The sequence below is a fragment of the Dipteris shenzhenensis genome, chromosome 3 (assembly GCF_047967505.1).
Source record: "Dipteris shenzhenensis isolate YYH24624 ecotype China chromosome 3, Dip_SZ_1.0, whole genome shotgun sequence".
Taxonomy (NCBI): domain Eukaryota; kingdom Viridiplantae; phylum Streptophyta; class Polypodiopsida; order Gleicheniales; family Dipteridaceae; genus Dipteris; species Dipteris shenzhenensis.
In genome coordinates this window covers 63,375,607-63,398,074 of record NC_141598.1, presented here as the reverse complement: position 1 = coordinate 63,398,074, position 22,468 = coordinate 63,375,607, and the positions used below count along the sequence as shown (strand labels likewise).

General features: G+C 48.9%; 1 protein-coding gene across 3 annotated transcripts in view; it reads right to left on the bottom strand.

Annotated features, from left to right (window-relative positions):
• The window catches only part of LOC147904151 (uncharacterized), a 118,181-nt gene that overhangs the window by 3,008 nt on the left and 92,705 nt on the right, over positions 1 to 22,468 (bottom strand). The window contains exons 10-11 of one of the 3 annotated variants that reach the window (XM_087372763.1): positions 15,381 to 15,494; positions 15,087 to 15,146 (exon numbers count right to left, since the gene is read on the bottom strand). The exons of 1 other annotated variant lie outside the window; for it this stretch is intronic. In XM_087372763.1, coding sequence (XP_087228889.1) covers positions 15,087 to 15,146; positions 15,381 to 15,494 — 174 coding nt within the window. The remainder of the gene's footprint in view (positions 1 to 15,086; positions 15,147 to 15,380; positions 15,495 to 22,468) is intronic. One more of the 3 variants, XM_087372765.1, reaches the window with a different exon arrangement.

Below are 22,468 nucleotides of genomic sequence, written 5' to 3'. Positions count from 1 at the left end.
CAGGGAGGTATGGTAGCCCCTTCTGTGGGACAAACTTATTAGAGACAGATTGGTCCCGCATAGAGAGACTTCAAGTTTTGCTTCTTGCTTGGATGATCCATAGCAAGGCATCAGTCCCGCATCAGATCATACTGGTAGAGTTTTGGGCTACCCGTCTACAAATAGATGCGGTCTTTAAGGTAGTCATAGGATTAGCTTGATGCAGTCTTCCAGGTGGTCACTTATCTCCATAGGATCAAAGACTTCAGTACCACGACATCCGGACGACGCAGATTGCCATGGCTAGAATAGATGCAACCAGGGGTGTTAAGTCCATTATTCCATCCTTCTCTTAGAAATTGGGATTGGGAATAGGCCGCTGGAATTTTTTGCCTAGGAAAGAGTATATCGATATGTCACGAAGGGGAAGGAGATGCCCAGTGACAAACTACCTAAGATAGTATGGAAGACTAGATCTAGACTATAGAAGATGGTCAAAAGCAAGATCCTTATGAACGGCGTGTGTCCTAGACACACGCACATGGTTTAGAAGATGGGAGGTCGAGTTGAAGTGGGACCTTACCTCCTGAAGAAAGTTGAAAATCATTGGTCACCATCTACATGATACTTTACACATGCAATGGAAAGAGACTCCCTAAAAATTGAAGTTATAATTGTGGACACATCAATCCTACCTATTAGCAAACTCACATAGCAGGGCGAGTGCAGCCACACTTATACACACCAATATCACCTCAAGCTCAAAGCGACATAACCTTGGTCCATGCTAGGTCACATCGACTAGGATTGGAGGTTGTGGATCCTGGGGGTATAGCCACCCAATGGTCAACTTTGTACTCTGTGATCGTAATGAAACAGAGACAGATCAACTCACACTTCTCTATTGTCCTGAACATGCACACGTCAGACAAAAGTATGAACACATCTCATGTGGATCTCATCACCTGTCATACACACTCCATAGCCCTTGACATTTGCTATATATACCAAGTACTTGTACTTCATTTTCATTGAGCATCCTATTGGAATTTCTGTGTGACCACTTCTTGTTCACTTGTGTTCACAACCTTTCTCCATTTTCTCCTTCATGTGTATCAGAGCCACACTCACTAGCTCCCGGCTCTTGTCTTGCTTTCCGTCACCAAGCAAGTTCCCCGACGTCAGTGTGTTGCTCCTGTCACCTCAGCTTGCTTGTGGACTTCCCAGCACCTTTGTGGGAGCACATTCGTGGGCTCTTTGAGTCGCCGTACAACTCGAGCTCCACTCGCTCCAGCTTGCTCTCTGGCCCATGCACTTTGCTCCGGCTCGTGCATTCTGTTCCACTCTATTTGTGTATTGCTCCAGTGTTAGAACATGAAGTCAAGTTGAGTCAGTTTAGTGTGTTCTAGTGTGAGTTTTAGTCTAGTTTGTCCTATGGATACCACGTGTCACATTGGGAGCTATCCAATATGCATTGGTATTCATATGTGTGTGTGTGTCACTTGTCACATCAATCAAGTATCAATCCTACAAGCTCTTTGGTCGGCATGTGAGCTTTCGTTTTGTCCATTATTCTTGCTATTTCATTTCCATTTCATTATGTCTCTCTTTGAGTACCATTATCTCTCTCCCTAGCCTACCCTCTCTCTCTCTCCCTCTCCACCATGTGCCTTCATGTGGTATCCGAGCCTCCCTTTCTACCTTCCCCTTCAGAAGGGCCCTTCTTCTTGCTCTACCTAGAGATGAGAGAAGCCCGCAAATGGAAGCTACCCTCTACTCCAAGGCAGAGCTCCTTTCCTTTAGCCTCACCATTGTTTGAAGCTGTTAAAGGATCAGCCCGGAATGCTTCGCCATCAGCTGCCCCATTAGTCTTGCCATTAGCCTCTCCATCAGCCCGGAATGCTTCAATCTCGGCTGCTGTCTTAGCCTGCAAACAGGCTGTACAGCCAGCCGTACAGGCCGTATGGACTGGTGCGCCCGTGCAGGCTGCCTACTGGTCCACCGTACGGACTACAACCATAGCTGACTGCCCGTACAGCCGTAACAGCCTGCCCGTATGGACTGCCCATCTACCTCACCATTTGCAGCTGCCTACTACCTCGATTGGCATGCCATTGCTGCTATCATTGCCTCTCCAAATGTGCATGGGCTACTGAGCTGAGCTGCCCTCACTTTGCTCCTGATTCGCGGGTGCCCCCAATTTGCTGGTGCCCACGATTTGCTGCTCCATCTGCCACTTCTGCCCGTGGGATTTCTACCTATGGGAGCTACTAGTCCACCGCTTCACTACCTCAGCTCAATTTGATACCATGGAGCCTCGTCCTCGCGGAGAAGTCACAACATCTAGGGAGAAAGCATTGGCCCTTATCGGTGTGAGGTTGGATAACAAATTACTTCATCACTTTGACCTCACTGCTTCAGCCATGGAAATCAAAGCCAAGCTCAAGAATCTTTACGCCACATCTGTTGGACCTTCCCGATGAGCTTTATCTATTGTTTTGCATGATCTATCTGAAGTATGTACTCTGCTCCGGGTTGTTTCCCAAACATGAATGAAATAAATGATGTGTGTTATGTCAATAAAGGTCCTCTGCCTTGGATAGTCCTCCTAAAATGATGTATTCATTTGTTTATCTTCTTGTGTGTGGCTCCATGTCCTTCATTAGTCCCTAGAGCCAAAAGGGGGATGTACTGTGGGAGCCATGTATTGGCTTTGATAGGTTCTCATTATCAAGCCGGGCATGTGAGTTCTAGGATGTTGGTGCATTGGTTTCCTAGACCGCTGAGTTGGCCATGCATCCATGCTGAGACATGAGCCTCTTGAGTCATGTTTGGAATGTAAAGCCATGTGAGTGCTCAATCCGACCTTTGAACCATGCTCAGACTTCAACCTCTGAGTTAGCATGGGAGCCATGTCTAGTTCTTTTTTTTTTCAAAAAAGAGACTTCTATTAAGCAAGAAAGAAACCCGCTAGAGCAAGCTCTGTGCGGAAATACACCATGCTAAGCATGTAATAAAAACACCTCAGAGGAATGAGGTAGAAAGAAACCAAGGCTGAGGCTGAAAATGCCATCTCAACCCTGTAGAAGTCTCAGCAAAGAAGGGAGAGTCTCTCCAATCTCTGAGAAAAGTAACTCTCCTGGAGGAGGCTGCTCGAGATGATCCTTGCATGGTCGCCCAAATGGCCATCAGAGTGTGTATCGTATCTGTCCAAGTACTGGCCTAGATCTGAGAAGGGTGAACCTGAAAACCCTCCAAAGCCTTAGTGCATCTGGCTCTCCAAATGTGCCATGCTGCAATGCTAGCTAGATCTCCCCTGGAGAGTCGATCGAGGAGTGAGCAGCCCTGAAAAGAGTGGCCGGAACATCCTCTAGAGAGCACGACTCCACAAGGTGTCGTCGGATGTGAAGAGCCCAAGAGGAGTCAAGTCTCTCAAAAAATACCTGGGGCCCTGAAAGAGTAAGCCAAGCCACTGATCCCCAGGTCATATAGAAAGGTAGGCGAACAAAAGTGCTGAAAAGTCTTGCAATCCCCTTCCATATAATTCTCGCCTGTTTGCAATCCCATAGGTAGTGCTGTATTGTCTCCAAAGCACAAAGGCAGCGAGGGCAAGAAGGGTCAGCTCCGAACTTGGATCTCCAATGGTTCACTGCTATCCCACCATGAATAAAAAGCCAAAAAGAAGAGAGTGATTTTTCTATTCCGGTGGGATTTCCACAGCCTCTGCCAAAAAATTCTCTGCAAGTCAGCAGAAATCTGAAAGTTCTCCCAATGAGGAGCTCTGGTAGGCTTCCAATCCCTAGAGTTGAGCTGGAATTTCCTGGCATTACTGACCGTGTAACGAAAGAAGGGGATGCCCTTCTCTCGGTGCCCTTCATCCCATGTCTAGTTCTGACATTGCACAAAGTGGTAGATACCGTCATTGTCATGTTCTATCCTTGGTTCCATTCCAGTAGTCTCTCACCTTGCCTTCATGGGGGGGTGTTAGAACATGAGGTCAAGTTGAGTCAGTTTAGAGTGTTCTAGTGAGTTCTAGTGTGTCCTATGGATGCCACGTGTCACATTGGGAGTTATCCCATATGCATTGGTATTCATATGTGTGTGTGTGCTCTATATAAGAGCTGTACTTGTCACTTGTCACATCAATCAAGTATCAAGCCTACAAGCTCTTTGATTGGCATGTGAGTACTTTCATTTCGTTCATTCTTGCTATGTCTTTGTTTGAGTGTCATTATCGCTCTTCCTAGCCTACCCTCTCTCTCTCTCTCTCCCCCTCTCCACCATATGCCTTTATCCAGCCCGCGCACTTTTTTGGCGTAGAGGTTTCTTTGGCATACAACTTTTCTTTGGCGTATAACTTTTTCTTTGGCTTACAGCTTTCCTTTGGCGTACAACTTTTCTCTAGCGTACAGCCTTTCTGGCTTAGCCTTTCTGGCTTCTGGTGTACAGGTGCATTTCGGGATTTTTTGGTAAGCCCACCTCCACTAGGTGCAGAGTTACTGACAGCTATACGGAAGGTATCCCATGAGGATGGCAATGAACATAAGAGAAATATTGCCTTAGTCTTTGCATCAAAATTCATCTTCTAAGCCTGAAGCTGGCTGAAAATAATATTGAATGCATTCAAGTGAGAAGCAATGGAGACCCCTTCCTTCATCTGCAGCTCAAACAACCTCTTTATGAGGTAAACTTTATTAGAGGCAGTTTCCTTCTCATAAGTGGCACACATTTTCTTCCACAAATATTCCGTAGTCTACTCATTTACTACTGCGAAATAAACTGACTCTGCAAGATGAAGTCTAATAGTAGACTTTGCTAATGCATCCAACTCATTCTAATCATCCTCAGACATATTTGCAGGCTTAGCTTCAATCTCTGCCAAGGGTTTAATCTGCTTGGCAAGAACTTATGGGATATTGTGAGTGGTGATGAGACTAGGCCTCTTGCTGCTAGTGCTAGGTCATCCTCTACCACCACTTCTACTACTCTTGCCACCACTTCTACCACTCCTTCTGCCACCACTTCTACCGCCACTTCTAATACTTCTACCGCTCCTTCTTTGGCACTTTTGGAGGAGCAAAAGAAGTTCAATCGTAGAAATGCCCAGGCATTGTTCTTGATCACCTCATCAGTGAAGAGGCACATTATGACAACCAATAAGTCATGCACATATGCAAAGGATGCGTGGAAAATTTGGCAAACATGTATCATGTCAAGAATGAGGCAAGGGTCATTGCATTAACCAATAAGCTCAAGGAGCAGAAATGCAAGAAAGTCAGACAATCACAGAGCACATTACAAAGATCACTAATCTCATAGATCAGCTAGCAAGTCTTGATGAGGAAATAGATGACAAGAAATTAGTCTCTACCACTCTCAATAGTGTAGGTCCCTCTATCGCCCCTCTCTTGTTTGATGAGCTAGTTGGGTTGTTGTTACAGGAAGAGGAGAGGACCTCCAATTTTGTCTATTCTTCCCATCAAGGTGAGCAAGCACTTGCCACCCAAGGAATGGGCAAATTTCAGCAGAAGGGAGGTCATTATCAGAAAAAGAACAGCCATACATATCACCCCAAGAATGAGGGAAATGCAAGTACAAATCAAGGTCATAAGGTGAAGAAGGGAAGATACAATTATTGTAAGCAACCAGGTCATTTTATTGCAAAGTGTCAGAAAAGGATTGCTAATGAGAAGAAAAGACAAGGCACAAGCAGTAATTTTGTTGCACCGGCAAATGCTCCACCACAGGCACACTTTGCACAAGAGGACAAATATTTTGTGTTTGGTGCAGTTCAGGACATCTTTGATGCCAGGGAGGATTCTAGTGCACATGCTTAGTCTCGGAAATCTCACCTGTTCATGGTGGCAGACAGGATACATGTGCAAATGATGCATTACAGGACATCACAAGGGTGGGACATATTCCCATCTTCTGGATTCAAGCAAAAAAAAATACATCTGTGATGTTTGGAATGTCTCAGAGTTGAGAAAGAATTTAATTCCAGTTTCTTCTATTGCCCATGATCAACACATGCTTGTTGAGTTTCAAGATGATCAATGCAGGATCAAGGATCCCAAGAAAGGGTATGAAATTGTGGCAACACGTACTTATGATAAAAGGCTATAGAAGCTTGATGCTCAGCCCTATGCTCAGCATGCTTTGGCTGTCTTGTTTGCTTCTCCAAGTGATTTATGGCATGCCAAGTTTGGTCATATTCATCATAGAGCATTGGCCTACTTGTACAACAATGAAATGGTTCATGGAATGCCAAAATTACAGCAGCCAGAAAATGAAGTGTGTGAAGGGTGTGCTCTTGGCAAATTGCACCATCTTCCGTTCAAGAAGGATGGCTCAGGTTCAATGAAAGCCACTAGAGTTTTTCAGATAAAACACATTGATGTATGTGGTCCCATGAATGTGACAACCCATAGAGGGGCAAGGTATTTTGTTACCTTCGTTGATGACTATTCTAGATTCACATGGCTCTTCCTCATGAAGAGTAAATATGAAGTGCTTTATTGGTTCAAAGAGTTCAAAGCCTTGGCTGAGAGCCAAACCAGTTCCAGGATACAAATATTTTGTTCAGACAATGGGGGAGAGTACACATCAAATGCCTTTCAAGGGTATTTGATGGAAAATTCTAGTCCTCCCTAACCCTGAGTTGGGCTAAACCCCCAACCCAACCTGGGGGTTAGGTTAAGCCAGGGGGTTCATTATACAGCCAACTATGGACTGGCTCACCCTCTCCTCCAAGTCCCCCTCAACTCCCTAAACTCCTTCAACATCCATCAGGACTCGGTACTCTACAGTTGCAGCCATGACACCCTCTCCATATGCATGGAATTACCAACAAGAAGGCTCAAAACGACCCATCCTCAAGCAACAGGATCAGATTTTTTATCTGCAGCAGGTAGTGAGAGAGCTACGATTGGAGCTGGCAGAAGTAAAGGCCCGACTTCACATCTTGGAAGGGCCTAGTAAGCAGGCAATAATTGATGAGGCTGTAAAATCTTGTAAGGATTCCCCCCCTACCCCGCAGCTAGTCTCTACAGTTAAAGATCTTGTTCACACTGAAGTACAAACTCCTAAGAAGAAAGTGATTGTCGAAGTAGACAACAAAGCAGGTAAGTCTAATATCCAAGCAGAGATTAAAGAACATGAAGCGAGATGTGATAATGCGCTGAAGATTAGAATAAAGGGGCTCCCAGAAGATTGGTACAAAGAGGAGGACACATATAGTGAAATATTGACAAAGATCAAATCAAGCTTGCCCAACATTGAATGGGTGAATGATAATGAGCAAGATGATGACGACTCCAGGCCAGCTTCTATTTTGCACTACAGAGGTCATGCAATCCTTACACCGAAGTCAAAAGATATGCGGATCAAGCTTCTTCGACAAACTTACAAGCTGAAGGGCACCAAAGTATGGATAGCAAAGGAGCTTACACAAACTCAACTCAAGATTAAGGCAACTAAATTAGCTAAAGCCAAGGCTGCCAGAAAGGATGGACGGGCAATTTACCATGAAGGGGTAGCACTAATAAGAGAGTTTAAATCAAAACCAAAAGACTCTCAGTCTTAAACTGATGTATGGCTGTTTACTCTTCTAGAATATCATGTAGGTACTCTAAATAATTGGGGTTGCTTTTTGCACTCCTTCGGAGCTGCCATGTGCCCTCCCTAAAGCACATGTACTAGAGGGTTTCTTGCTGTCCCATAGACCTTTTGGTCTCTAGTGGATGTTCATAGACTTTCTTTCTTTCTCCTTCCCTTTCCTCCCGCCCTCTTGTGCCGCTTGGGCTTCATCCTCTACCAACATTTTCTAGAGCGGATGGATTTTTATTGTGTTCGAGTCGGCCTTCTCACCACGATCGGCGATGGACCATCCATCAGCCAATCCTCGTCCGCTTCCACCAGCCGCAAAAACCGTTATGTTCCCAAAAGATGAGTTGCGGCAGCTCAGAAAAGATACAGAGCAAGAAAGTTCGACATCACTCTTTGCTCGCATCCATGTGTCCGATCCTTCCAGGTTATAGACCAGGGACTGGATGCTCACCACTTTACCTGGAGACCTCGCAAGGCACCTTGTTCGTCTGCTTGGTCAAGCTTTCTTCCAGGTTGTTTTTGACTCCCCGGATGGAACAAGTACAGTGCTTCAGGCCAGTCCCTTAAAATTGACCTCTAGGAGGTTTTTCTTTACGCCCTTCTGGTTGGGTTTTGACCCTGTGGAGGAGGATAGCCAGACAACTTCACTCTTCATCAGATTCCTTGGCCTATCTTCCATTGGAGCTGCTTTCGGAATGGTCATCGAGACACCCCCCCCCTCCCTGAGATGCCTTCTTCGGCAACATAGGCAATCAGGTCGGATGGGTACTGCGTGTTAGGGTCATTGTCTCTGACCCTAACATCATGGATGACCACATCATGCTCCAGCGTCCAGATGGCTCGTTTTCAAGCAAAGAGTCGAGATTGCTGGGAGGCAGGATCAGTGTAGGATTTATAGGACCCTTGGGCACTTTGCCACAGATTGCCCAAGGAAGAGAAAAAAGAAAAGGCCTAAAAGGTCCATGGGTGTAGCGTCTCATAGCACCACCTCGGCTGGACCTATTGCACGATCTACTACACATCCTACCACTTTTCGCGCTGCTGGACCTTCCACCTCTCACCCCTAGGACCATCAGCTACAGCCTCTCGTCCTAGACCTTCTTCTACAACACGACCAGGACCATCAGCACGTCCTGTTCCAGTCCTCCCACGTTGGGTGCCAGTCAGAGTTGGTGAGCCAGTTCCACCTCAGGAGGCTACTGATGGCACCATGGACCCTTCCTTACAAGCAGGACATATTCTTGTCCTAGTTCCTTGTGTTGATGAGGTTGCTCCCGTCCCCTTAGACGTTCACTTGGAGGAGCTTCCATCTGTGGAGCAACTCATTGTCAAAACCCGTGCCTTTTTCGATGTTAATGCTACATTTATGGCTTCGCTCCCCCATTGTCAGTAGCCCCCTCCCTCTTCTGCTCCTCTTTCTTCACCTCTTGACAGAGGCAAAGGGGTTATTGCTTCCACTCCACCATCCACAAGGATCCTTTGCACACCTGCGCTAGAAGCATCGCTCAAGAATTCTTTTGCAGTTCTGGTAGACATGGTAGAGTTTGAGTTCGAAGAGGAGTTTGTACCCTCTTCCTTTGGGGAGCAGGTTGTTCAGATCATCGTGGACAGAGCTTCCCCTTCTACGGGTGTGGGAGTGCTTTCCCCAGTTGACTTCCCTCCTCTTGATAGGAGGAAATTTTTCTAGGAGAAGGTTGTCTCCACTACCAAGTTGGGTAAGGTTTTTCATCCGGTCTCTTCCTCTCGCCGATGAGGATTGTTAGTTGGAACGTTCAGGGCCTCGGAGGTGTATCTCACCACCGCCGTAGGGAGCTGATTTGTAACCACTTCATCCAAGTGTTACTCGGGGCCCCATTCATATTCTTATGATTCAAGAACACAAATTGGATGTCCGCGGTTGTGCCAATTCGGGTAAGCTTCTCTCAGGCCATACTTTTTGGTCACCCGCCTTGGGCACCAGGGGAGGTACTTGCATTTCTGTTTCTTCTTCAATCCTCCCCTTGGTGATTTGACATGGGATCATAGTTCCCTCCAGAGCTCAATGGATCATTCTTTTGATTGGTTGGTGTAAGGTTGTTTTCTTAAACCTCTATGCCCCTAATTCAATCCTCCCCTTGGTGATTTGACATGGGATCATAGTTCCCTCCAGAGCTCAATGGATCATTCTTTTGATTAGTTGGCGTAAGGTTGTTTTCTTAAACCTCTATGCCCCCAATTCAAGAGGGGACCGTGTCCTTCTATGGAAGGAGTTGCTTTCTTGATCATCATTGCATTCAACATGGTTGAAATGCCCACAGACAAAAGAGGAGGTAGGGAAGGTGGTATCCATTCCCTAGAGAGGGCGGCCTGGGATGCCTTCCTTTTTCAATACAGTGGCAGAGATGCTTGGCATGATGATGCTTTCCACACTCAGCCACAATCACTCCTGCATTCTTGGTCAAACAGGAGATTGCAGATGCCTATCCATGCACGAATTGACAGATTTTATGTGGATGATTGGGCTCTGGACAGAGGTGGAACAGTATGCATTACACCTAGGGTGTCCACTTCAGATCATTTTCTAGTTGTTTTGTTGGTTTCAGATCCTCAGGTGAGGAGCCCCTCATCAAGATTCCAGATGCCTTCTGTGTAGAGGAGGGCTTCGTAGAGGCCGTGTTGCGGGCTTGGGTATCTCACATGCATGATGGGCAGCTTAGAGGTTGCTGCAGCCCTCTCAGATATTAGCGACTTTTATCGTTCACTCGCTCGTATCAGGAGAGGTGAGATCCTAAGGCGAGAGATAGGTGTCCGCTAGTAGTTGGCTGCTCTTCAGAGGGAGGAGCAGAAGAGGCCTACAGATGCTTAGGTTTAGGAGCACCTTGTTGCAGCAAGGGCTCAGCAGCAGTCATTGTTAGATCAGAGAGCAGAGTATGTCTTTCATGCTAGAGAGTCATTTTGGACTTAGATGGGCAGTAGGGTCAACAAGCAGTTCTTCCCTACTCTTGGTCCCAGACATAGTAAGGAGAGTGTTTCATAGCTTGTTGACTCAGACGGAGTTTTATAAACACATCCAGATGCCATCTTGCAGGTAGCCATAGATTTCTATGCCTCCTTTCTTACAGCAGATCCTGACACATAAGCCAGAGATGATGCTCGAGTTGTTATCTGGCAGCACTTACCTATGTTTGTGACTGGAGATATGATAGTCTCACTTGATGCACTCTTCACCAAGATAGTCTTTAGGACTACTCTCTCTGCCCTTCACAAGGGCAAGTGCCCTGGCTCTGATGGACTTAACCCCTCTTTTTTTATTTCAGCTCTCTATCCTGTGTCTGCCCAGCCGCGGAGACCTCTCCTGCCTCAAGAAGAGCATCTGGCACCGCTGGATCTAGGGAAGAAGCTGCAACCGGGGAGGAGGTCAAAGCTTCAGCGTCTCGGACTGTGCATGGTGAGACTGGAGGGACAGCTCGAGGTGAAGCAGAGTCCACTAAAGTACCCTCGTGAACTGAAGGAGGGATCTGCACACGTACCGGAACCCACTGGAGAGCGTCGCGTGTTCCTGAGGTAGGTGGGGGTCGAGGAGCAGGTGAAGGATCTATACCACCCCCCTGTCGAGGCCGAGGAGCAGGTGCTGGACCTGTACCACCACCAATCTGAGGAGGACCGCCATGCGAAGGTCGAGGAGCAGGTGCTGGACCTGTACCACCCCTCTGTCGAGGCCGAGGAGCAAGTGCTGGACCTATACCACCCCCCTGTCCCCCCTGTCGAGGCCATGGGGCGGTAGCTGTACCAGAGGACTTCTTGGGCCTTTTCTTCTTCCTGGGGCAATCCCTGGCAAAGTGTCCAGAGGTCCTGCAAATCCTACACTGGACCTGTCTGCCTGAAATCTCTACTCTCTGGCGAAAAAAGGAACCATCCGGGCGCTGGATCATAACGTGATCCAACTTGAGGTTAGGATCCTTGCAAAGGACCCTAACTCTAGGAACCCCATCAGCCTTGGTTGCCTCTGCTGCAGTCAATGGCAACCCAGGGAGGGGTGGTATCTCAGCAACTACGCCAAAATGCTCCCCAATAACAGAAAGAAGTCGATGGTAAACCTGGGGAGGCCCGGGGAATCTGATGAAGAGCGAGAAGATTTTCTTATCTGCCTCCACTGGGTCGAAACCAATATGAAAGGCTTCAAAGAAGATCTTCCTGTGTCCCAGGTGTAAAAACTCAGCCTTGAGCATAGTGCTCGCAGCCTCTGGAGTGTCAAAAACAACCTAGAAAAAACCTCATCCCAGAAGACGGACATCTAACAATCGTGGAGTGAGGTCTGGGGGGAGAGCCGCAAGCATCTAGTCTCTGGCTTGGGATCTGGAGGGGTGAGACCCGAAGATGCGTGCTAGCAACGTGGTAGAGCATTCAATCTCTACATCCTTCTTGAGCTGCTACAACTCGTCTTTAGAAAAGGTAATAGTTTTTGCGGCCGGTGGAGGTAGAGTAGGATTGGCTGACGGAGTATCCATCGCCAATCGAGGTGAGGAGGCCGACTCTAACAAATTAAAGGCTCCTTCCGCTCCCAAAAAAGCTGCGGAGAAGAGGGGGGCAGAAGAAAGGGAAAGGAGGCAAGGAGGGAGCAGGGGGTAGGAAAGGGAGAGGAAGGAGAAGCTGGAAGGGGGCGGGCTGGGAGGGGGAGGGCTGAGAGGGAGAGGAGAGGAAGGAGAGGGAGAGGTAGAGGAAGGAGAAAGAAAGAAAGAAAGTTTATTAAAGTCTTCGGGAGACCGTGAAGGTCTATGAGACTAAAGATAACTGATACAATGAGCATAACGGTGGTGGTCTCAAAACGGGCCAACCAACCGTTTTTACAAAAAAGAGGTTATGAAGGACTATGTGTCTAGTCCTGATACAAAAAATATGTGTCTACCTCCAGATGATACAAAGAAGAAGAAGGGGGGGGCACCAAAAATGGGGCAGAGGGGGGAGATACAGTATACATGTGCAGGTGGTGATCGTCAGAGACCAATCATAGAGGGGCCGTCAAATGGGAAGTCGGAAAAAACCCTGCGATAGATGATTGGCCTCTGACGTCACGCGGCCTAGTCGAGCTCGGTCGTTGGGGGCGGCGGGTGGCCCTGTGGATGAGTGAGAGAGGAAGGAGAGGGAGGGGCAGGGAGGGTGCGAGGCAGGCTGAGAGGGGCAGGAGAGGGAGCGGGGAGTGAAGGGAAGGGGGAGGAGAGGGAGAGGAGGGGGCGGGCTGAGAGGCAGAGAGGGGGCGGAGAGGCAGGGAGGGGGTGGGGGAGCAAGCAGGGAGGGGGCGGAGAGGCAGGGAGGGGGCAGGGGAGCAGGGGGCAGGCTGAGAGGCAGGGAGGGGGCGGAGAGGAAGGGAGGGGGCAGGGAGGCAGGGGGGCAGGCTGAGAGGCAGGGAGAGGGTGGAGAGGCAGAGAGGGGGTGGGGGAGCAGGCAGGGAGGGGGCGGAACAGCAGGGAGGGGACGAGGGAGCAGGCAGGGGGAGGGGGCGGAACAGCAGGGAGGGGGCGAGGGAGCAGGCAGGGGGAGGGGGCGGGGGAGCAGGCTGAGAGGAGAGAGGGAGGGACGGGCTGAAAGAGAGGGTGCAGCAAGGGAGCGGGGAGGAGCAGCAGCTGTCAAGTGATTCTCGAATATTTCCTATTTTAGATATGGAGTCAATAAAGGTTCTCAACCTTGGATAGTTCTCCTAAAATGATGTTTGCTATCTATGGTGTGTGGCTCCATGTCACCCTGTTTTGAAGCCAAGGGGGGGATGTATAGTGGGAGCCCATCACATAGTACGACAAAGGACTCAAAGAAAATAGAGTCCGAACGTAGTGATTTCGAGTCATCTTTCGAGTCATCATCTGTGGTTTTGAGTGTATTCAACCTCAAACAATTTTGCCCGTCACTCCCAGTCGCTGTTGCCTCCCTGGGAGCTGCACCTGCATCTCATCCCTCCCCTCCCCACCCCACCTCCCCCGCCTACCTCCTTCCCACTCTGATCACTTGCCTTCGCCTTACCTTTCGTAGTAGTGGATTCACCATCTTGTGATGAATGATTCCATGGCTGACTAAATCCCACAAATTCTCCTTCATAAGCACAAACTTAATTTTCATTTGCCAAGTATGGAAGCCTTGGCCATTGAATTTGTCTATCGTAAAGGTAGACAATGGAGAGTCTTACCTTTATGATTTAAGAAGTGTTTGCTCTCTTATAAATGGCTTTAAATCTCAACCATACAAGTGCATATTGCAAGCTATGAAATCAAAGAAACCTACACTTTTTGCAGCAAAATAGTAATATGGTTCTTTCTTCACAAGCTTTGTCACTTTTCTATTGACATATCTAGGTGCTTCTTTCTTCTTCTCTTTTGCTTTCACATATGAAGCACTAGAAGAGCAACATATGTATATCAACCCAAAGCAAAAAGTACATTCCACTATGTAAAGAAGATTTTGGAATGAAAACCCCCAAATTAAGGTTGACCTGGTCAACCATAAACCAAGCATTCTTCTAAAAAAGTACTTGTAGAAACAGCAGCAAACGGACAGCTAAATTTGCACTGATAAAGAGACCATTAAAGGGGCTTCTTATGCAAAATGAAAGGTCTTATACCAAAGAAGAGCCACCAGAGAGGAATTGTGTCGCCCGGGAGAGCTACACCAAGTTTGACTAGTTTTTGGCTTATTTCTCCTCATCCACTGAAGCATTTGAGCTCAAAATTCATTAGGAGCTACGTCATAGTGTCGCCCAACTTCAACTATGAGGGCTGGTCAAAATTCTGCGTCTACAGCCTGAATTTTGAAAAAGTGCACCAGGCAGAGAATGTGTTGGTACAGGCTGTAGATCGACAATTCCGTGCCAAGCTTGGAGCTGGAGGTGCACCCTAATGAAAAGGTTCTTCATCCCAAAGGGCACGGAGAATGGTCTCCCAAGTGAAGAGAACAAGCTCTCACAAGAGTTTTCAAGAAAGCGGCAAAATGGAGAGAAGGAGGTGGAGGTGAGGAAGAAGATGATGATGTGGCAAACTAGGAGGCTAAGGAGTTTTCTAGAACCTACAGCTCTGATACCACAAGTTGGGGAAGTTGTGGGAGAGAAGAGATGCATCATGACAAGAGTTAAGAACACAAGCGAAGACCAAAATGTGTGTTCTACTGATTGTGAGAGAGAAGCCTCTCATTCATAGAGCGGGAGAGAGGGTGTCCTAGATCATAGGCACCTCTCCTACATCAAACGCAATCAGCCCTATATCATAGGGACTCCCTCAATCTTTGGCACCTCCTCAAGAGGGCGCCTTCTACTGCATCACCACTTATGTCATGATCCTAGATACCCCATAGCACTAAGTGTGCTATACTACACACACACACACACACACACACACACACACACAAACATGTGACTGCTAGATGCACACATGCACCTTAGAGCAAGCCCTTGATCACAAATGTCCCAACAAAGCTTGCTCACATGGGTATTTTTCATATTTAATAGAAGTCTTTTTCATGGAAAAAAAAAGGGATCCTACCCCAATGCATCCCAATTGATTTTTTGGCGCGAACTGCTTTGTGTATTGCTACTGCATCCTCTGTTAGGCATAAGAGCCAAGCAAAAAAGGTCATAAGACAACACATTTTGGATGAGAAGCTTACAAAAGGTCAGAAATCTTATTTTGAATGCTTAACATAAGTTTCTTGAGAAACAGAAGGTATCTTCTAAGATTTAATCAACTTGAGTTGAAGGGCTTATTGATCAAATGTGTTGCATCAAGAAAAGTCCTCAATAAATATACATTTAAATCGATATTCATTCTTATGCAAACCTGGAGAGCAATGGATAGGACTCATGAAATAACGAGGGCTATAGGCACCGATAGGAATGAAAGCAGCATCAAAGGGGCCAAATCGCCTCCCAATCTCCTCAAATGCTGGACATACTGAAACAAGACCACCCAAATAAGTAATATAGTGCCAAGGAAAGCAAAATTTTTATGTGATTTACTATGTAAGATTGTTCAGATAGAAAGACAGTTGTGCACGCACACATGTATTGCCATATTTGTGCATGTATGTACATGCACACATGCAACGTGCACGCACAGACATGCGAGCAAGCGCACACACACACACACATACAGATAGAGAGATAGATACATGCATCAATATGATTTGTTGTTGCTAGCTAGGCTCCAATTTGGGCCTGATACTAATGTGGAATATAATTTAGTGACCATTTATTCACTAAAGAAGTTTAAAAATATATTTGCCCATAACGTGAAATGAGCTCTTTGACATCCACTACCTACTCAGGATACATGCTGTGGACCATATGAGAGAGGGACCCGCCTCTACAATGGGCACTTGGAGACTCTTCACAGAGATGCCCTTGCCAGATTTCCACACTATCACTCAAGACCTACATGGCACTCATAGATGGACCTTGCAGATTGAATATACTACACCCCTTGACTACCTTCAGGAAGTAGATCACACAGAGGGCCCATAGGTTTACTAAGTGTATTCTCAACCACACGTGTTGTAGCCCTGTGCATTTTTTGGAACCAACAAGGACAGACAATGCTTTACAAGGTTGCAAAGGGTTGGAGACTAGTAAAAAAACTAGAGAAGGAGCTGATTGAGGATATTGTTCTTCATACACAATCATAATTGTTGGATTCAATGATGGTCGATGGTAGGTAGACCTGCACCCGTCATTTTTCATGGGTCATACTTGGCACCTCTTGCTCTATGTTGGATCTTCACTCTAGCACCTTCCTTGGGTCCCTAGAGAGAGAGACTAAACTAATGCAATAGAACACACACTTTCTTCAACTACACAGTTAAAAACACCAGACATGGCCACTCGGAGAGCACATTGGGAATCCTTTGGAACTACTCTACCCAAGCAAACCCTCTTTTGGAGATGACTCTGGAGATCCTGCCGACAGAGATAGCTTTCCATGCTCTTTTGGCTCTTCTAGCACAGTGGACTCCTGGTCAATACTTGGAGACTAACCTTTGCAATAGATTCCACATGCCCAAGATGCCTCACAACAGCCGTGGAATCTATTCACAATTGCATTTGGGAGTGTAGACAGGCCCAAAAGATCTGACATGGATTGCAAACTTCTTTGGCAAGATGAGGAGAGGCACATTGAAAGAACATGGTGGAGAGGGGGAGGGAGAGAGAGAAGGTAGGCTAGCAAAGAGAAGATAATACTCAAATGGAAACATAATGAAATTGAAAGGAAATGGAAATGAGCAATAGACTAAAATGGAAAGACTCACATTGATAAAGTTTGATATAGACTCCTTGATGTGTGTAGATGTGACACACAAGTACAATCATATATAGGATAGGATACCCACACTAGAATACCAAAGTGTTGGCCCAGACGGACCCCCCCCCTCCTTCAGCCTACCGCATAACACTGACAGAGCATCAGGTCTCCTTGGTGAAGCAAGCTGCCACTGACTTTTCCCAGACGTCCGTTTATGGGAGAGTCATTGGCTACGCCCCTTCACGAGCAGACATCAGGGACTGATTGCAGTCCACCCTTTACCTTGAGGACAGCCACATTAAGGAGGTCGCACTCATGGGACGTGGTATCTTCTGGCTCAAGCTCTCCTCAGCACAGGCTGCGAGCGATATGGTCAAACAGTCCCCTGCCTCTGTGGGCGGGAAGATCATCCTTATGGTCCCATGGTATAGGGGTTTCAGTGTAGCGGACTTCGATGCCCACTTCCGCATTCCCCGCCATCCAGTTACCCTCATCTTCCCAGGCCTCGCAACAGAGCTTCGCCCGATCATCAAGGACTTGGGGGCGCACTTTGGCTGGCTCATGCAAGACACCTTCGTTGATGCGGCGGCAGCCCAAGGGGTGCCACGTGTCAAAGTGGCAGTCCTAGATCCGCAGAGTATCCCCTCGGAGTCCCCGAAGCCAGCACAGACCTCCTCCGCGCCTATCCCCCTGGCCCGATGGAGGGGAGAGGCCCTTCCCCGCAAACGGCCAGCACCGAACCAACTCTTTCGACAGCCAGCACCCCTCTTTTTGGTTCTGACTCCTCATCTTCGTCCCCCCACCCAAGCGCAGCTCCCAGAGCTCTACCTTTGGAGTTTTACCGAGCAGGACCTTGGGATTACTTGGATGCAGCTGGTATTGGCTCCTTCCCTGCATGCCTAGACATCAGCATCTTCTTCCACCGAAAGGGGGCGGAGGGTAAGGTGTCCGTCCTTGCCCCCCATGATGGTCCTAGCTATTCCTTCACTATCACCAGTGACGGGAATGAGCAATGGACGAATGAAAATGTTTGGGAGACAATTCGTGATCAGTCCTAGGAGCAGGTACAGGAGTGGATCGGTAGCAGAGCAGCGGAACTTTTTCAGCAGCAGTGGAGGGAGGGTGACGTTCGTCTGAGATGGCGCCACAGCGCCAAACGATTCCGCCTTTTGGTCATCATTCGACCGCCTCTAGAGTGGATCTACGCGGAAGGGCTCCGCCCTTGGAGGACCTCAGAGGTAGCAGGCTTCTACAGTATTTCCCTGGCGGAGGCTTCGAGTTGGTTAAAGAGAGCTTACCACCATGGGACGAAGGGTCTTTCCCCTCTGCTGAAGGTTTTAGAGGATGGGTCCGATGATCCGGCCTCTCCTTCGAAACCCTCACAGAAGCGCCTTCGTCTGCACACTGGACATCCTCCAACCACCTCGACATCGACCGCAAGTAGACAGCTGTTTGTGGCCCATCCCTTCTCTTCATGAGTACACGCATTATCTCTTGGAACGTCAACGGGTTCCACTCATCAGGAACCCGCGGCCCCATGAAGATGGTGCTCAGACAAGAGCTCCAGTCAGCTTTGGTGGGAAGGGTAGATGTGCTCCTATTGCAGGAACACAAGCTTTCAACTTCTCAGACCGATAACTGTGGGAAGGTCCTCACAGGACGCTCCCACACCTACTGGGAACCTTCGATTGGCGAGCACGGGAGGAGCGGGGGTGTGTACCTCCATCGACACTTCTCTAGTTCAGCATGTATGTGGTTTTGGCACCTTGATCCCAAGACGAGCGCTTTGGGTGGGCTTGAATATTGAGGGATCCCGCATCGGCATCCTCAATATCTATGCCTCGACCGACCTTAGACGGAGAGCCGCTTTCTGGAGCTCTTTGACAGACTTATTGCCAGAGATGGATTCTTGGATTGTAGGAGGAGATTTCAAGAACCTTGAGGCTTTAGAGGATCAGCAGGGACGGGGCCCAGAGTTCCTCAGTATAGCTTAGGCGGAGCAGGCGGAATGGGACTCCTTGTTCGCTGTGGGAGGTCGGGACAGTCGGAGGGAGCCTTCCTTTTGCAGATGGACAGGGAGCCTGGACTTCTCTTGGGGTTACAGGAGGGAGGGAGGCACACTTTTGGAGCGGTTGGAACGTTTCTATGTCAGTGATTGAGCGATAGGCAGAGGTGGAGAGTCAGCGGTGGTTCCAGGGACGACCCTCTCTGACCATGCCCCAGTCATCCTAGTCCTGGACTCAGCCTCTCATTCCTTACCTCCCCGCTCGTGCTGGATCCCAAACTCCATCTACTCCAGAGCAACGGTTCGCAGCAAGATAGTGGACCTGTGGGAGCAAGATTGGGACCCCATGGGGGATATGGCAGCTCAGGTAGCTCAGGTTCTTGCCGAATCTAGTCTCATATGTCAGCAGAAGGCGACTCTGGTCAGGCAACAGTGGTGGGCGAAGGAGAGGGGTCTCTGACGAGACCTTGCCTCGATACAACGGATGGAGCAGTCTTCTCCAGGCTCTAAGGAGCTCAGACGACAGGAGGTTAGAGCCTGAGCCATGTTAGAGGAGATCACCCAGCGACGCTCAGACTTCTCGTTTCATGCTTCCAAGTCCTTTTGGGCTAGGAAAGGCGACAGGATGTGCAGAGAGTTCTTCAGGACTCATGGCCAGAGGTCAGCAGGGGAGCAGCTCCGATCTCTTAGAGCGCAGGATGGTAGTGTCAGGACAGATCCAGACGAGGTCAGGGACTTGGCCACAGATTTCTACAGATCCCTGTTCCAGCAGGAGCCCCCAGACCCTCGTGCCTGCCGATGCAGGGAGGAGGTGTGCAGGTATACGCCATCGCTCGTGCAGCCTAGCATGAGTGAAATCCTTCTCGCCCCATTCACCGTGGCAGAGATGCAGGATGCTGTGAGCGATATTGATGGGCAGAAATGCCCAGGTGAGGATGGGCTCTCTAGAGCTTTCTTCACCACCTTTTGGGAGCACATCCACCAACCCTTGCTCGCAGCCTTCCAGCATATCTTCTCCAGCGCACAGATGCCAGAGAGCCTTGCGACAGGCTTGATTTGCCTCATTCCCAAAGGGGGGGACCGTCAGGAGATCAGACAATGGCGCCCTATCACCCTCCTCCCGACTGCCTATAAAATCCTTGCCAAGATGATCAGTAGCCGCATCCGACCCCTGCTACATGACTTGATCCATGACACCCAGACTGGTTTTGTCCAAGATCGCAGCATTTTGGACAACATCTTCACATTCTCAGAGGCAACGGAGTGGGCCTAGCATAGTGGCCAGCACCTTGCCATACTCCTTCTTGACTTTGAGAAGGCGTACGACAGGGTAGACTGGTCCTTCTTGGAGGGCACACTTTCTCGGTTCAGTTTCCCGGACGAGTGGATCAGAGGTATTGCTAGCCTCTACAGATCGACCTCCAGCCGAGTTATCATTAGTGGCAGGATGGGGGAGAGATTCACCCTCGAGCGCTTGGTACGTCAGGGCTGTCCGCTTGCACCCTACCTCTTCCTATTTTTTGCGGAGGCCATGACTCACTTCCTACGAGCCCGCACCACTGGTCTTCGAGGGATGCGCCTCCCTATTCAGGACGATGCAGAACTTCTGGACTCCGAGTATGCAAATGACACGGCCTTGAATGTGCAAGATGATATCGAGTCACTGGAGCGAGTGAGACTGTCTTTAGAGGTTTTTTGCCTAGTCGCTGGGGCGAAAATCAACTGGCATAAGTCAGTTGGTTTTCTTACGGATCCGGGAGCAAGCTCACAATGGGGTATTTTCCTGGGGTTTCACTGGATCCCTAGAGGACAGACGACACGTTACCTAGGATTCCAGGTAGGCCTGGATATCACGCCGGCTTAGCAGTTCCTACCGGTCCTAGTTTCCATACGACAGAAGCTAGCCTTCTGGAGCACGGCTCGGCTATCTCTGGTAGGTAGGGCCCTTGTGGTCAATCAGGTCCTTCTAGCCACCGCTTGGTACGTGGCATCTTGCTGGTGTTTCTCGAGATCGTGCGTAGCCCAGCTGAGGAGACTGGTGCGGAACTTTCTGTGGTCTAGCTCAGATGGTTCCAGCACCACCAGAGCCCGGGTCGCCTGGCAGACGGTCATTCTCCCCCAGACAGAGGGCGGTCTTGGCATCATAGATCTAGAACTGTAGAGTCAGGCATTACTTGGCAAGTTAGTCATCCGCAGTCTGACCCTAGGAGGGCAGACGTGGAAGCTCTTGCTTCAGCATGGTCTTAGCGCGTGTATCCCCCAGAGAGGGGGTGATTAGCAGCCGTCTATCCGATGGATTTTCACTTCAGCCCCGCTGACTCAGCCCTGCTCCCCCTTCCTTCGCGGCCTCGTCTCGGTCTGGAGGAAGTTGCGGCACAACCTCTCTCAGGTTCCCCCCAGCTGCCGAGAGGAGATAGACAGACAGCCCCTGATCTGGAGCAGCCAGGTGACAGATGATACAGGTCGCCAGCTTGGAGAGAGATCCCATATCCCATGGGCGCTCTGGGCGCGTGGGCCTGCGCGCTCGCTCCGGGTTTGGAGGGACGTCTATAGCCAGTTGGGCACATGCGAGCTGGCAGCAGCAGTAGGTACGGCACGTGAGATCCAAGCTTGGCGAGCGGAGATCGATGCTGCCATTCCTGCAGATTGGAGGATTCCCATGATCACTAGACAGCTCCTCCCAGGAGATGAGAGGTGGCTAGGGCAGTTCACTCCCCGCGGCATTGCTTTGGTGGTTGCAGGCCTTTTCTTGGACTCCTCGATTCACTTCTTCTCCGTCGCCGATGGTAGCCGTCTCGAGAGCAAAGAGGCCGTGATCGACCCCCAGCTTCCCTGGCAGCGCCTTTGCATCATAGGGCTGCAAGGGAAAGCGTGGCATATATACCCCTGATTGTTCAGGACCAGGACTAGAGACTCTGGATTTGGGAGGGCCGCTCCTTGACAGAGGTGGAGTGGGACCCAGGGGAGTGGCACTGGCCACCACTGGAGACCTCAGAGAACCCTACCCCGTTCTTCTCATACAGCGCGCGTACCGGTACGCGTGCTTTGGGGGCTCTCCAGCGCAGGCTACCCACCCAGGCACATAGTTGGTACGCCCAAGGGATATCTCTGGTCTTTCTTCGTACATTCTGGAAGACTCTTTGGGCAAGTTGGCGGCCGAGGAAGATCTCTTACTTTCTTTGGATGGTGTTTTTCTTCACTAGTGGTAGCTGCAGCCAACTTAGCATGCTCCTTGGATTGTTGTTTGGCAAGCTTCTGAAAACAACGTCCTCTGTATGGCCAAGCTTCTGACAGTACGTACACTTGAAAGGTTTAACTGGCTTTTTACCCTTGGAATATAATGCCTGCTCCTCATGGACATCTTTGTGCCTTCGTTCATGATCAAGAAGCATTGCAACCATTTCATGAAAGAACATATCCCGTGCTACCCAAAGCACAGGTATGATATCACGAAATTGAAAGGACATATCCCGTGCTACCCAAAGCGCTGGTATGATATCACGAAACCTGAGGATAGCCACCTGATCATCTTCCCCAACAGGGGCTTTCAAAGAAGCAAGTCGGTGATGAGGGATTCCATATGATTGAAATGAGCATTAAGAGAATCTTCATGCTTCATATGGAG